General features: G+C 37.3%; 1 protein-coding gene across 1 annotated transcript; it reads left to right on the top strand.

The window, feature by feature from the left end:
* The first annotated feature begins 2,669 nt into the window (after positions 1-2,669).
* LOC149819287 (pre-mRNA-processing factor 39-1-like) lies at positions 2,670-15,468 on the top strand. Its single transcript, XM_089985678.1, has 16 exons — positions 2,670-2,760; positions 2,914-3,061; positions 3,136-3,265; positions 3,533-4,004; positions 4,309-4,412; positions 4,892-5,121; positions 5,781-5,948; positions 7,944-8,307; positions 10,595-10,738; positions 11,048-11,200; positions 11,283-11,399; positions 12,359-12,439; positions 12,553-12,702; positions 13,512-13,823; positions 14,265-14,372; positions 15,195-15,468. The coding sequence occupies exons 4-16, from the start codon at positions 3,554-3,556 to the stop codon at positions 15,276-15,278; spliced, it is 2,466 nt and encodes an 821-aa protein (XP_089841804.1). The 5' UTR covers positions 2,670-2,760; positions 2,914-3,061; positions 3,136-3,265; positions 3,533-3,553; the 3' UTR covers positions 15,279-15,468.
* The last annotated feature ends 823 nt before the right edge of the window (positions 15,469-16,291 follow it).

The raw sequence follows: 16,291 nt of genomic DNA, 5'->3' as shown, positions 1-16,291 counted from the left end.
GCATGATATTTTATGCATGATCATAAACATATGTTTTACTCGTGTATTTTGCATGCATGAAATGAGATAACTATTTAAGGCTCACGATAGAGCTCCAGATTTGACGTGTAAAACATGCTCTTAATTACATGTTTACTTGTTATGCTACATAAAATGCCATATGAATTGCATGTACGATGACTCATGTCGCAGCCTGTAGTTCAAGTAATTCTTAGAGTGCCATTAGAGCATATCATTGTAAATGGCATGTAACTAGGTTGCACTAAAAGTTATGGAACACACATGTAGACTTAATTCTTAGATCAGATTCACTGACAACATGCTCAATTGATGTAAAAGACCTGAACATATTGAATGAATTATGATAATACACAGACATGAGAATCTGCCTATAAGAGGTAGATGATGTTCAGTGGTTGGAGACACATCAATATGGTAAATTTTTTTAATAATAAATGACCCAATAACTCATTCATATTTGGTTCTTACTTGAAGAGATAATATGTGGTATAAGCTATGATGGACACTGTTGTTAATTACCATGTTTCTCGAGTGGTAATAACTTGTTGTCCTCCAGTCATCAGAGTTATAGGACAGGGCTATCAATAATTATCATACGTAGTAGATCTCACAACTTTTGCAATAAGTTATGATGCATTTTTGTTAATCTCGGTCTCTAGAAAATTTTCTCTTGATCATTACACCATCTTTTTTGGAATGGATTCAACTAATCATCTGAGGTATCACAATACATGAAATAATAAACTCTTGAAGGGTCTCAATTTGTCTCTACGATTTTGTCTCGTGAGTATATGTAGGTAGGCCAATATAAAAAAAAATACTTAATATTCACACCGTTTATCATAATGGAATTGATGCTCTGCTTATACACATTGGAAGATTGTTCAATTACATAATTTTTTATGTTACTGATGTGATATATATATATATTTGAATGCATGATTGTTTGTCATAATGTGCTGGTTATTTACAACTATGTAACATTGTTGTACCTACCAAGTTGAATGTCGCATGACCCTTTATCATTTTAGGTGATGAGTAGACAGTTGTTACAAGCAATTGCGTGATGACATGTCGAAGTCATGAAACCACTCTTTCTATTTGTTCACTCTTGAGCATATTTTTAGTGTTTTAAATATGAACTTTTGTATGAAACAATTTCAATATAAATATTTGTTTTGAATCATTATATGCTTGAATGAATGTGTGGAAAATCAGACACAAATCCAATACGTTTGGGAACCCAATCCTTTTAACTATATACTTCGCTTGCAACCCGCCTAAGGTTCGCTAACTCATTTTTTCTTGAACAATTTTTTGTTATACTTTCCTTTTAACTTTGAAAAAAGATCAAAAGTTAAAAATTTTGAGGCATCACATGGGGTCAGATTTGTCGAAAACCCCATTCACTCACAGTAGGCTCTTAACTTGGGTAGGTACCTAATCCCCACTAAAAAACACTTGCAAATAAACTTTTTTTTAAGAAAATGAGTCAGCTTGTGATGAACTCATGAACAGAGCAAGGGTTTAACCTTAATGAACCCAGCCTGAATAGCTTGAGCTCAATTTGTTTACAAACCTTAAATGTAGGCTCAACTCTTGTCATCAACTTTTCCCTTTCCTGTGATTTTTTCATTCACTCCCACCCTATTCTAGCATACCTTCTTACAAGTTCAAACTTCAAACTAACCCAGTGATACATACTTGTATTTTTTCTATGGTGTAGTGGTCAGCCGAAAAGATTTAGGGCTTGTTTGAAAGCCAGAAAGGTGATGCCAGAATTTTTCTACCCTTTTGGTCTAAAAAATAGGGTTTTGCTGAAAGTTTTTTCTAAAAAATACACTTTTTGAAAGAAAACATTCTTTCATATGAATGAAAGAATGTTTGGTACCAAGAAAAAATTTATTTGTATACTCCCCACAACCCATCTTCCCACATCTCACAAGCACCATCACTACCCACCATCTCACCATCAGCACCACCATCCATCTCACCACCACCCACCACCACCACTGCCCTCCTCCTCCTCTCTCATTTTTTCACATTTTCTCATGCTACACAAACAAGCAAAAAACTTTCTTTTGGAAAACTTCTCATATCTAAAACTCTCATAGGCAATTTTTTTTTCATACGAGCGTTGTCATCTCTTCCAAACGTGCCTTTAATTTATCGCAAGTTTTTTTTTTATCTGAGAAGCTCCATTTGTGATATTGGAGCAAAGACATACGTACCTCACTGGCCTAGTGAGAGTTTAGATCACATCAAGTGAGTCCAAACCTTGGAAAGGCGAAGTTAGGGTGTCAACCGATCGGGTTTGGTTCAGACTCCGGAAACCATACCCCGGATCCTATAAGCATTACATGAACCAAACTTGACCATACCAATTAAAGTAATATACATATTTTTTACATTGAAAAATTGCGGATCTTAGTCAAAACTTGGGTCGGGCCCGAGTCTGATATGAAATTTCACAAACCACGATATTAATCGGACCCTTCGGTGTGACTCAGATTCATGACCTTTTTATTTATCACTAAACCCTAACCGTATAGGTTTGGTACGGGTCGAGTTTGGGTCAAACCGGACCCTACCGCGAAGGAGTAGAGATGGGGAGATAAATTTGTATCCACTCTTAACCCCTCTCTCTCACTCACTCCTGTCTCTCTTGGCGCCTGTTTCTGCACTATCCCCAGAATCCACGCCTCGTTCCCTTCGCGAGATCTCAATACCCCCTCTTCAGTGAGTATCGTCTTCTCCTTCATTAGTTCCTTTGCTTATTTTTCTTTTTCCCCCTTTCTTCCTCGTGCGCCTTTTCAATTGATACTCTGTTTCTTTGTTCTAGGGTTAAGGTTTTTGTTTCTTTTATTGGTTTCCTCGTTTTCCCTCTGCCAGGATGCGTCCCCTATCTCCGTCGTAGGGATTGGAAGAAACCCAAGTTGTGTTGATGTCGTGGGTATCGAGTTCAGAGTCTTTTCGTCTGTCTTAGCTTTTCATGGTCGGTTGGATGCTTGGGTTGAGCCGTGAGAGTTTGCTTTTTCAGGTGAAACCCTAATTGCTTCAGTCTAGTTTTTTTTTTTTTTAGACTGAATGACGGTAAGTTGGTTATTATTCTAGTGGGGTTTATACCGTGTGTGGTTGAGATCAGGGATTCGTGTCGGAGTAGCAGCTGAACGCAACAAGACACGCTTTCCACTCGTGTATCAACTCTTATGGGTTCTGAATTTTCGTTTTCGAGGCATTAGAGGTGATGATAACCCTATCTTCTTCATTCATCTAAGAGCGTTTTTAGTGTATCGGAAAAAAAAAGTTGAAGTTATTTTGGTAGTTTGGTTTGGGTTCAGACTTCAGAGTTGATTGATTTCGCTCACGGTTTCTCTCATTCTTTATTGACATTTTTCATCTTTCTTTCCACTTTGTTTGTTTGATGATGCATTCTATGGATTTTTTATTTTATTATATTTTTTTTTCGTTGGCGATGTTTGACGTTGGTGTGTGCATGAAATCGTTTCAGGGTAAAAAAAAAAAACTAGCAATGGGGGATGCTGAACACCCACACGGTCAATCAACAAATGTTGATTATTCTGCTTCAGGCTATACCGGAGTGGCGTCCATTTCTGCCGAAGCTAATGCTGTTTCTGATCCCACTAGTGATGGTGAGATGAATTCAGCTGACCGCACCGTTTCTGGGCTTCAAGAAGCGTCCAATTTAGCAGATGGAAGCACTTCCAACATAGACCCAGGTTATTTAATGCACCAAACTGCATCTAATTCTGCTTATATTGCCGATGGTGCTACTGGTGAGGCAATTGTGGGTCAGGGTAATGCTATGGCGAGTCATGCACAAGTTGGTGCTTATGGTTTTGAAAATGGAACGAGTGTGAGTGAAACAAGAAACCACAAAACTGAAGTGATCCACAGTGGCGAGAATGGAAATGGCACGGTGGAAGCGAGAGTTGTGGAGCAACAGTTCGAGGAGATTACTGGTATTGGTTATCATCATTTCATAAAGCCTTCGTCACGTGCTCGTGTTCTTAATTTTTGTTCCGTTGTTTTATTCTTTGTTATACAGGACGTGCAAGATAACGCTATATCATGCTGGTTACATTGCTCTTTATTATTTGACCATACTTTCTTGTTGGGGGATTTGAGCAATCTGTGCATCAAAGAATGTGGTTCTGCTTGTCCCTTTGGTTCTTATCTGATTTTTTATATCTGTTAGCAAAGGGCTGCTTTATGATTTTTTTTTGGTTGGTGGTATTGCTGATTGCATGATTTTCTTCATGACAGCAATTTCCTCAGAAGAAGATCGACTATGGACCATAGTGAATGCTAATTCATTGGACTTCAACGCATGGACCACTCTTATTCAGGAGACTGAGAAGGTTGCTGAGGTATTACGATGATGAAAAAGTGTTTCAGTTAAGCATTTTATGTTCATTCAATGTCAAAATTGCTTTAGGGCTTATTTACAAAAAGGCTGCATACTTCACTGTAGGGCTTATTTGCATCTCCATACTGCAACTCACTGTCAAAATTGTGGTACGGCTTATTTGCATTTGCATTATAAACCTGGAACTTGAGGTCTATGCCTGTTCACTTTTTCAACGAACCACTCGCAACCAAACTTATTTACATTTACTCATGCTACTTTAGTACTCATTTTTTGGAATTTGTTTTTGAACTGCAAATATAAAGCTTTTGCGTCAAAACTCACATTGAAATCTCCATCCTTTTTGTTCTCTACATTCATTTGGGCAGGTTAAATCCCATTTTAGTTTTATGGTGCAAATTGGAAGCCTGAACCTTCAATATGTGCGTTATAATCTTCCCTTGCCCGAGAGAAATACCTTTTTTTCCTCTTCTTTTACAGGATAACTTGCTGAAAATCCGCAGAGTTTATGATGCATTTTTGTCAGAGTTTCCTTTGTGTTATGGCTATTGGAAGAAGTATGCAGATCATGAGGCTCGTTTAGGTACTGTGGACAAAATTGTGGAGGTGTATGAAAGAGCAGTTCTAGCTGTTACTTATTCTGTAGACATTTGGTTGCATTACTGTACATTTGCAATATCAACGTATGAGGATGCCGATACCATTCGCAGGTACCAAATAGCCCTGAAAAATAAATTTAAGCTCCCGAATACATTTTTTTCTGTTTGAAGAGACATGTTCTGCCTTTCATGGTCATGGGAATTTGGTTAGCCTTTGTATTGTTCTCTAATCTTTTCTGGTATGCCTGCAGCAGTGATACATCGCGTGTATGGAGGAAAAGGTTTGTGCAGATTGCACATTAGAAATCATTTCTAGTTCTAATGTGCAAATCTGTGGAAGTTCCCATTTCATTTGGTTTTATTTTAAATTCTGTGACCTCATTATACTGTTCCACTATATCTTTTTCAAAAGGTCTATGTAGTAGTCATGTAGGTCTCTATGAATTACTGCCATCTTTAACTTTGACACTCTTGAGGCTATCATGGGTGCACCAATAACAAAATGCTGCTGGGAAGCTCTCGTTCAGTTAATGGCTAAGATGGCCTATATGCCTTGCTCCATTTCACGGACATTGTATGGTTTTTCTAGGAAGGTAAATGCAGCCTAAGTTTTGGAAGTGTCAAATGCTGTTAAAGTGATTTTCCTTCTTATTCAACGTATGGGTGCATAGCAGCACTAGTTCCCTTTTATGGATGGCTTCATCATGGTAAATGGTACCTATATACATTTATTTTAATGTTCTTTGCTCCTCTTGTCAATGGTATTTCAGGTTATTTGAGCGAGGATTGGCATATGTTGGAACAGACTACCTCTCATATCCTCTCTGGGACAAATATATAGAATATGAATATTCGTGTCAGGAGTGGATGAACCTTGCTATAATCTACACACGGATTCTCGAGCATCCTATCCAGCAGCTTGATCGATACTTTAACAGGAAATTATACTATCTCCTTAACTGATACATGTGTGTTTTCCATTGATATGTAAAAATGTAAATCCAAATAGATATTTGTCATGAACCATTTTTCTTTTCCAATTTTGTTTTTGCCTGGTGCAGCCATCTTTTGGAAGCCAACTATTGGATGGTTTCTTACTTTTTTATTGCTTTGAGTTGATTGTCCATTGCATTGAGATGTGCACTAGGTCATCCCTTTTTCCTTCTTTGAGACTAAATTGCATGTTTTATGGTAGTAGCATGTCAATCAGCATTTTTTTTTCAAAATTTTCTCCTTTAATAACCTTATTTCATTTTGTCAAAAGAGTTGTTTCAAGTAACTTCATTTTTTAGGATATTGGTTGGTTTAAGCGCCTTGACACACTTTCATCACCATGTGGCTTTATGGTATATTGGTTACAAACCTAACATTTGGTATTAGAGCAACATCCATGTCTTAAGTTTGATTCCCTGAAAGAGAAACCTCGGAAAAGGAGTATGTGGACCCAGAGTGAGAGCCACCAAAAGATGGCAATAGCTGCCAGTAGTTAAGGCTGGAGTGAGAGTCGTTCCAAAGTGGGCCATCAAGGAAGTCGGCTGCACTGCTTTGTGATTTGTTAGGACTTGGTGGTTTAAGGGTCTTGATGCTCTTTAATCATCCTAGGGCTTTATGATGTATTGGTTAACAGATATTATGGCTAACAGATGCACCTTAAAGTGCATAACTTGAATGTTTATGTACATGTTTCTATTTGAGTAACTCCCCATCAGTCCCTTTTCAAATTTTTTTATGTTACTTGTACCTGCACCTATCTGACATAGCCTTTCTGCTTGTCCAACATGTCATGGATAATGTGTTGAGGAACCTATTTTTAAAGCACACACCAAGTGTACTACATTAATCATGATACTTGTTTAGGAGTTAGGACACTGATAAAGAGGAAGGAAAAATGCCCAGGTACAATGTGGATTAAGCGCTTGAAGTTCCTCATTTATAATGCAGTTAGAATTTGGCCTGTGTTATCTTGCTACAAGTCATCTCATTGAGAGAGCTGCAAAGTTCCTTGTTTGGTTCCTTTAAAATTTGTGTGGAAAGGGAATCTATATCATTGCTGGCTTTAGAACTCTATTCATTGTGCATGTGTTCTCATGTTTGTGATGCATCCAGACATGATTTCTGCATTAGTTTTGGCTATAGGAGTGAGTTTGATTGAGTATTGCTGTTGAAGTTTTTTAATTATGTCTAGTTACTCTTTTCCTCTTCTTCTTTTGTCGGTGCTGGAGGGAGAGAAAGAACTCTTCCTCTTCTTCTTCTGTCGGTGCTGGAGGGAGAGAAAGGAATCCTTCCCCTCCACCACCCCCACCTCCACCCCCACCCCCACCCCCACCCCCACCCTGCCTCTCATGCCCCTCCTCCTTCACCTTCCGCAGCAACCTTGTGTACTCAGGCAGGCCAAGATCTCTCTCTCTCTCTCTCTCTTATGTTTTTTTACCTTTTTTTTCTGATGTCTTTCATAAAAGACCTGGGTCAGACTCAGGTCTGAATGACCCAAGACTTATTCAGACCTGGGCCAGACCAGATCCAGATCTGTTTCAACCTAGGTCTGAATCAGACCTGTGTTGAACTTGACCCAGATCGAAACTAGACCTGTGTGAAAGTCCAAACCCAAGTCTTATTCAGACCTGAGCCAGGCCAGATCCGGATCTGTTTCAACCTAGGTCTGAATTAGACCTGTGTCAAAGCTGACCCAAATCGGAACTAGACCTGTGTCAAAGTCCATATATATATATATATATATATATATATATATATATATATATATATATATATAGCCGTGTCCCCTTACCCATATTTTTTGGAATTGCCGTGTCGTACCCTCTGTACCCATACCCGCACCTGTACCCAGGTGACATAGATTGAAGCTGTTCATTTTTATCCTTTATCTCTCACATGTTATTTTAGTCTCTGAATTATATGTTATGTGAAAATTACAGCTTTAAGGAATTGGCTGGAAGTCGTCCTCTATCTGAGATACGGACTGCAGAAGAAGCTGATGCTATGTTATCTGCCAGATCAGAGGGGAATGATCAAGGGGTTGGCAATGAGGGCCATCCTGATGGGTTGGAACAATCTACCAAACCTGTAACTGCAGGTTTAACAGAGACAGAGGAATTGGAGAGGTATATTGGTGTTAGGGAGGAAATGTATAAGAAAGCAAAAGAGTATGACTCTAAGATCCATGATTTTGAAGCAGCTATTAGGCGCCCATACTACCATTTCAGGCCCCTTGAGGACCATCAGCTCAATAATTGGCATAACTACCTTGATTTCATCGAAAGCGGAGATGATTTTAACAAGGTATTTGGATCTCTACATGTAATCTCCAGTGGTCCCACAGTTTGTTTCTTGTTTTATAGTTTTTTTTACATATATCAGAATTGAGTATGCTATTTGGAATACCTTGGTTGAATTGAATCTTCAATATTATGCTAAAGCATCCATTTGGATGCACCGTCATGCCTATTTTACAAGCCCTATGACACACAGGCAGTTCACTTAACATGCATGGCCTATACTGACACGATACTGGATACGACACCATACACACTATGACACTTCATGGGCAGTCTAACCTGTGTCTGACATGCTCAATAACACACGTTTAAGTTTGTTTATTTTATGTGATGATCTTGATTGTTAATCATATAATGATTTGCAATTTGTGTTCAAGAATTTGCGGTTAAGATGACATGCATGCTTTTTTACTTTAGACTGAGAATTTTGAATGCATATAATCACATGCAAGTACTTATATATATATATATAGTGGTTCTGTGCCATGATATCATACGGTGGTACACACTCTTGTTTGCATAGTTCTAGCCACCAATTGGTAAATCTAACCATACAAATGTGTTTTGCATGATTTATTTAGTATAAAAGAAGGTTTTATCACGTTTAATACACCACAAGATTCCATTTTTGAGACAGTGAAAATCAACTGCTCACAATTCATGAAAACAAGGGTGATTTAAAAATGATATAAAACATCATATTTGAGTCAACTTTAACACATGAAAATAATAAATAAAATATGCTAAACACGATCCAACAGTTAGATTTTTGCTTTTGGAGCTTACATCTATGTAAATCGAGTGTGTACCACCATAACACCATAAGCTATGGTGGTACGGTGCCACTATAGAAGTGTGCTACTATATATAGTCACCGGTATCGTTAAAGGTAATTTCTCAGCGAGGGTTTCAAAAGTTGATAAATTTTGGGAATATCTTGGGTGTTAAAAAAATTGAAAAAATTATAAATAACAACAAAAACCTAAGAAAATAATAAGTTTTGTTTTATTTTATTTTTTTCAAAAATATAAAGAAACATGTTTTAAAGGTTTTAAAATATAAAAGAAACAAAAAATAGAAATGCAAACCTAAAATTTAAAAACAAATCTCAAAACTGTCACGATAATATCGTATGGATGTGTGTGAACTGCGATGTGCGAACCTTTATATCGCGATAATCTAAAAAATATTGTGATAAAATTAAAAAATATATATAGTCAATAGAATATGAGAACTAATGTGTGAACCATGATTTTCATGGTTTTTTTTTGTTCTTTTCTCTTGAATCTAACCATACATATGTGATCTACATGCTTGGTTTTATAAGAACCCGTTCTTGAATCGTCCAATTTTGATGTATAAATGAGATTTTTTTAAGGCTTTAAAATCAATGGCTCATAATACACTATCCATTTGTTAATTCCTACCAAATTCACCATGCCAAGCACATCCACATGTTTGGATTTGCAAAAAAAGTGTTGGAAAGACCCATATTTCTAGTTCTCATATTTCAGTTTTCATATTCTAGTGACTCTCTCTCTCTCTCTATATATATATATATAATAAGGTGTGTGTGGATTCCTCTCCAATGGCTTCTAAAGAAATGAGGGAACCAACGCCAAGGGTTTTTTTAAACCTAAAACTCAAAAAAATGTTTTCGGCTTCCTTTTAAAGTGCGTCAAGGGTGTATCATATGATGCACCCGATACTGATATGATGCACACTTGTATCACGATATGAGTGTGTATCGTATCGTATTTGGTCATATATATGATATGTATCGTATTGTATCATATGATACAATACGACAATTACAACACTATATGGGACCTTACTGGGGTCTGTTTTAGAGTAGTTGTTAGTGGAGTGCCTATTGTGTCCATATTGATCAGCTTTTTGGTTGATGGAATTTGGTTCAGTCCAACGTTTTGCCTTGTTTCTGTCTTTGTTTCTTTGGACTTATTTCTCTTTTCATTTTGTCAATTTTAGCTTTTTCACCTGTCTTACATGATTCTAATAGGATTGGCTTTGTTTTTTGTTCCCAGCTCATCTGCTTTTAGTTAGCCCTTTTTCGTTTTCTGCGTTATAGCTCGTTAGATACATTTTCCTTCTAAATCTTGCTATTTTGGTGACTAGCAGTTCCTAATTATTTCTAATGACTATCATCTTTTTAAATTGGAGTTGCGATAATAACTTTCAGAAGTCAACATCCTTTGGATTACTTCTTCCAGAGTTTGCCTATCAAATCTTTACAACATGGGACTTTATGCTATTTTTGTTCATGTGTGCAGGTCGTAAAGTTGCATGAGAGATGCCTTATTGCCTGTGCTAATTACCTTGAGTTTTGGATACGATATGTTCTATGCATGGAGGCCAGTGGAAGTATGGAGCTGGCAAACAATGCTCTTGCTCGGGCTACTCAAGTATTTGTTAAGGTATTATGTTTATTTTTGATATGGCGGCCTAAATTTTGATTGGGAGCACTCCCATCAGCTAGTTTTTCGTGATACATTTGGAGTTTCTAACTATTTGTAGGGTTTTGAGTATATTTGCTTTAATATTGTGAACTTCAATTTTAATAGAACACGTGATGGATCGGATCTGTCAATAGTGATCTACAACGGGCTACCACATGCATTTCCCATCATTTGTGATTACAGATGTCTGGTTTTCGCTTTCTCTGTGATATTTTGTTCCATATTTCTTCTTGCTGATTATAGTTTATCTTGAAATATTCTTTACAGAGACAACCCGAGATTCATTTATTTGCTGCTAGATTTAAAGAACACAATGGAGAAATAGCTGGTGCTCGTGCTGAATACCGTCTTATACATTCAGAAATTGCACCAGGACTTCTTGAGGCAGTAGTTAAGCATGCAAACATGGAATATAGGCTGGTAATTGAATTTTCTATTGTTACTTATGTTCTAGGCTTCTAGTAGAGTCAAGGCTCTCTTATTCTTAATTTGGGGTTTTCAGGGCCACCCGGAAGCTGCTTTTTCTGTGTATGAGGAGGCCATTGCTACTGAACAAGGAAATGAGCAGTCTCAGATGCTGCCAATGTTGATAGTTCAGTACTCTAGGTTTCTATATCTGGTAGGTTGTGCACATATATCAATATTTTTTTTTCTTTATTTTATCTAAGTTCCAGTATGTCGTGCACCCAGTTGTGCAAAAGCACAGTTTCATTTTTGCTCTTGGAAGATCTGCACTCTGACTTGTGGTTTCCATTTTGCTTGATATGGATTGACCAAGGCCTTTGAGTTGGTCCCCTTGGTTTCTATCCAACTTACATGTTTAGATTCTACAGAATCTTTCTGAGAGGAATTGGCCTTGATGCATGTTTATGTCTGCAGTTCTCGTATATGTCCTTAGATGTTGATGTTTTTTTTTTCTTTTTTCCATCCTAATGTATTTTTTCTACCCAAGAATTTGGATATCTCATATTTGATTTTTTTCAATGGGGATCGCTAAAATGTTTCATTGATGAGCATTTGCAGCCTTGTCATTTAGTGGAAAATGCTAGTGCAATTTGTTTGTTTTTTGTAAAAAATATTAATTTGATCTTGACATATCTTTTGTTCTTGTTGTATATTTTTTGTTATCAGTTTGAAACTTTGAATAACTAGTTGTCAGTGGTTGCTTCTCTTACAAACCTTTTAAAAGGCCCACTTCTGAAATCCAACTTGAATGGTTCCTCTTATGCCATGACGGAAAAAGTTCTTTTAACTCTTAATTTTGTTGCTTTTGAATTAAAATTAATTTTTCAATGTTTGTCCAGTAGATGGAAAATTGTTTTGGTAAACACCATTAGGTTTGATGATTGCTCTTTTCTTTAATATTGATCGATGGCCTTGTGTTTCTGCATGCAATCATTTTCAAATTATTTTACTGGCAGACAACCATGAATTCCTTGTTTTTATTTGGGACAGAAAAGGTTTTCTTAGTTGTAAACATGTTTTTGTTGCTTGTTCTATTTATCTGCTTCTATCAAGTTTTAATGCAGGATTGAATGTGTGAATGTTAAGTTTGTTATCTTTGCTGCTGACGTATAGGTTGCTGGCAATGTGGAGAAAGCTAGGGAAGTTCTAAGTGAATCCCTTGAACGGGTTCCTCTGTCAAAGCCACTTTTGGAGGTTGGTCGTATTGCTTAAGCTCACCCAGCTTGCTGCTTATTCAACATAGGGAACTGTTCTCATCCTTTTGTGTCTATTGAATTTGAGTTATTATCTTTTCTGTCTTTGTATAGGGCATTATCCATCTGGAGTCTATTCAGTCTATTCCAAAGAGGATTGACTATCTGGATTCCCTTGTAGAGAAGTTTGTAACTCCAAACCTCGAGAATCCCAACACAGTTAGTGCTGTAGACAGAGAAGACTTATCCAGTATATTTCTTGAGGTAATAATTAGTTGGATGTGGTTACTGTGGGAAATACTCAGAGTTAGCCGGCGATATTATGGTATTTTTGTTAGTGGTGTTTTGATTTTTTAAAATTTCAAATGTGTTATAGTTATTTTATCCAACTTTTGTAACTTTTTTCCTTTTTTTTTTTTGAGAAAACCCAAAATAAAGCATATTGGGACTTGTCTTCAAATTGTGAGTTCTTCCTCTCCTTTCTCCTTCTATCTCTTCCATCTTCTAATGCATATGTGGGAAGCTAGACAAGATTTACTGCAGCGGCCATCAGAGGTCTAGAGAAAATATAACTCTCAGTTACTGCTGTAATTACCTGTTTTATTGAATGGCTTTAAATGATGTTTTGTGTATTCAAAAAGTCTAGAATGTGTAGATACTAGGGTCTCTGACTTGGTCCTATAAATTTTGCACTGTTACTCTGTGTTTGAAAGTGAGGACTAACTAATTTTGTTGGATCAGGAACTATGCTGTGTTCTTTTTCCGAATGGTAGTTTTGTTATATAGCTGCTAATTTTCTTGCCATTTAGAAATGAATGTCTGTACATAGTTGAGCTTTTAGGAGGCAGAGAAACCACTATTACTGCTTGTATTTCACCATAAGTATGTTTGGATGCTACTAATCTAAAATGTGCATTTAAAATCTTAAATTTGTAGTTGCTATCATGAAGATGCCAAGTAATATTTCACAATCACCAAAATTGCGATATTAGGGTGTATAAGTATGTAAAAGACTAATATACATCCATATTTTCTCCTCCTTTGTGTTTATGATCTTGCTTATCTTCATGTAGTTCTTGGACCTTTTTGCTGACGCTCAAGCAATTAAGAAGGCTGAAGACAGGCACACCAAGATCTTTTCGCACCAGAGGAGTACTTCAGAGTCCAGAAAACGGAGTGCTCAAGATTTTTTAGCTTCAGACAAGACGAAGTTGGCGAAGACATATGCTGGTGTTTCTGCGGTTGCTTCACCAGGTCAATCCATAATGGGTGCTTATCCCAATACTCAGCAGCAGTTGGCTGCGGGTTATGGTCCACAACCTCAAGGCTGGCCACAAGGACTACAGACACAGGCGCATCAGTGGAATCCTGGCTATGCTCCTCAAGTAAGATGCATGCACACACGCACACACACACACACATTTCTTTTCCTTTTAGTTTTCTTTTGTCAACCAATCTTCAAGGATGCTGAAACAGAGTTCCTCTATGGTCATAGAGGTAGTCATGAAAGCTTTTGAAGCTTGTAGAAGACTTTTTAAGAAGGAAAGCCGAATCATTTTGCTCTAACTTAATTTTTTCCCCTTTTAAAGAGAAGGATCTTTATTGGGTATTTCTCATTCTGAGAAGCTGGAACAGCTTTTGTGTGTATCCCTCTTTTGATGGAGTATTGTGCTTGTCATGGACTGTTAAAAGTACTCTCTTTAGATGTATGAGTCTTTGATGCTTTAAGGCAAAAGTGGGCCTAGTAAACATTTTGTGTTTCCACTAAATTATACTTCATAAGGGAATTCTTACTTCTGTTTACTACACCTACATTTTGATGACAGGCTGGTTATGCTGGCTATGGTAGTTATGCGTACACCAATCCTCAACCTGTGGCATCAGCCCCACAACAGGCTGCCTATGGTGCATACGCTCAGGCTTATACTTCCCAGGTACCAGCAAGCGTTCCTCTCAACATTGCCCGGTTCACAACATGCATGTAGTTCTTAGTGACATTTTTGCTAACCATGTGAAGTGCTTTCTCTGGGAAATTCAACGATTTCAAAGGAAAAGTTTGGAGTTAGCAAACATGTGAACCATTCTATCCGGGAAAATGATTTAAATATGAGAAAGTGTTTCTGTGAAACCACTCCCACCTTCCTACCTGGTAAACAGCTTCACAGGCCAAAATTTTCAATGGGTTTCAAATGTACCCTAATGGGAGTAGGTGCTCACTCTTTGAAAACGATAAAAAGTAGCATGGCTGACCAAATATGGATGAAATGACTTCGTAGGTTATTACAAAGAAACAGAGACACACACATGGGGGTTGCTGTATCTGGGTTCTCCAGGGAGCAATCTAACATACTTTTCTGTTTCATCCTTTTAAGCTTTGTCATTTCAATCATATATTTTACATTTCATTGAGAAAAAGTATTTGTATCGCATTATGACCTTTTGTTCAAATGTTCAAAGTTTTTGTAGATTTCAAATGATAGCCCGCCTTTCTTTAGAAGCTGTCTCTTGCACATTGTTTTGCTTGTGTATTGATTTTGCAATCAAAATGACAAGATAGTTGTCGAAAACCATGTTTAAAATGACAATAATGATACTTTCTGCTGTTGGTTTTATTTTATTTTTTATTTTTTCTCTCAATAGCGTGGCTTGAATCTCAGTTGGAATTGTTTGGGATGCATAGATTTTTGTCCTCTCATAGCCTAATACTTTCAGTCAACTCCACCACTGATCTAAAATTGCTATTATTTTGCTTGCAGGCCTACACGCAGCCTGTACAAGCATTCGCTCCGGCACAGCAGGCTGCTCCAGCTCCTCAGGCATACTACAGTGGTTACTACTGAGCTAGGTAGACTGGCTAGTTCCAATTTTGTCACTTTGTGTATTATGCTTCATTAGGACTGGCTGTAACCTATGATACCGGGATGCACCATTTCACCCTCCGTACCTGTGTCGACATGTGGGCGGGTACGTGGACACACCATCTCAGTTCTATAAAATATCTGTGATAAATTATGTTAAATTAATTTATGAATTTGATTCTTTGAATATATATATATATATATATATATATATATATATATATATATATATATATATATATATATATATATATATATATATATATATATATATATATATAGCCGTGTCCCTGAACCCACATATTTTGGAATTGCCGTGTCGTGCCCGCACTCAGGTGAGGGGCTGTAACCGTATCAGAGAAATTTGTTATTGGGGCTTGCAGGTGAAATCGGAGCAGAGGTAACGAGTGTGTTTCCCTGTCCGCCCGTTCTTGAATGTAAAGGGAAAAGATGGGGGGGACCAATGATGACCTCATTTCCCTAATCTGGACACGATACGGGGTTCGGTTGTTTTCCAAGGGGATGTTCTAGTATATGTAAAATCTGATCTGTTACCAGCTGTAGGAAGGTGTTCACATGAGCTGTTCCAGAAGGGTCAATATTGTCAAGGAGTCGGGTCGGTTCCTTTTTTTCTTCTTTTATTGTTAGTATTTTAGTGTTTCTGCTGTATATCTTTGACTTCCTAGTGGCTGATTATATTATCCATGCAGTGGAATGAAATGGCTCGTCTTTCATACGGTTTTGCAATGACCATTATTTTGGTCAGGCAAGCTTTGAAAAATACTCAGATCTTGAATGTATCTAATACAAATTGGAAATACTTAGTTAGATTTGGGGCGGTACCTGCATGAGTTAGCGTTTTTTGAATAGCCTATAGTGTTTATCCCAACAAGATAGATGGTCTTCATGTGGTTGTACAGTAGTCCTTGTACACCTGGGATTTTAGGTGAACGGTGTAATGGCTGAGGGAATTTTGTGTTTGATTCAAACTGCCT

The sequence above is a fragment of the Nuphar pumila genome, chromosome 13 (assembly GCF_984573655.1).
Source record: "Nuphar pumila chromosome 13, dmNupPumi1.hap1.1, whole genome shotgun sequence".
NCBI classification, from domain to species: Eukaryota; Viridiplantae; Streptophyta; class Magnoliopsida; order Nymphaeales; family Nymphaeaceae; genus Nuphar; species Nuphar pumila.
This window is presented reverse-complemented; position numbering and strand designations above follow the sequence as displayed.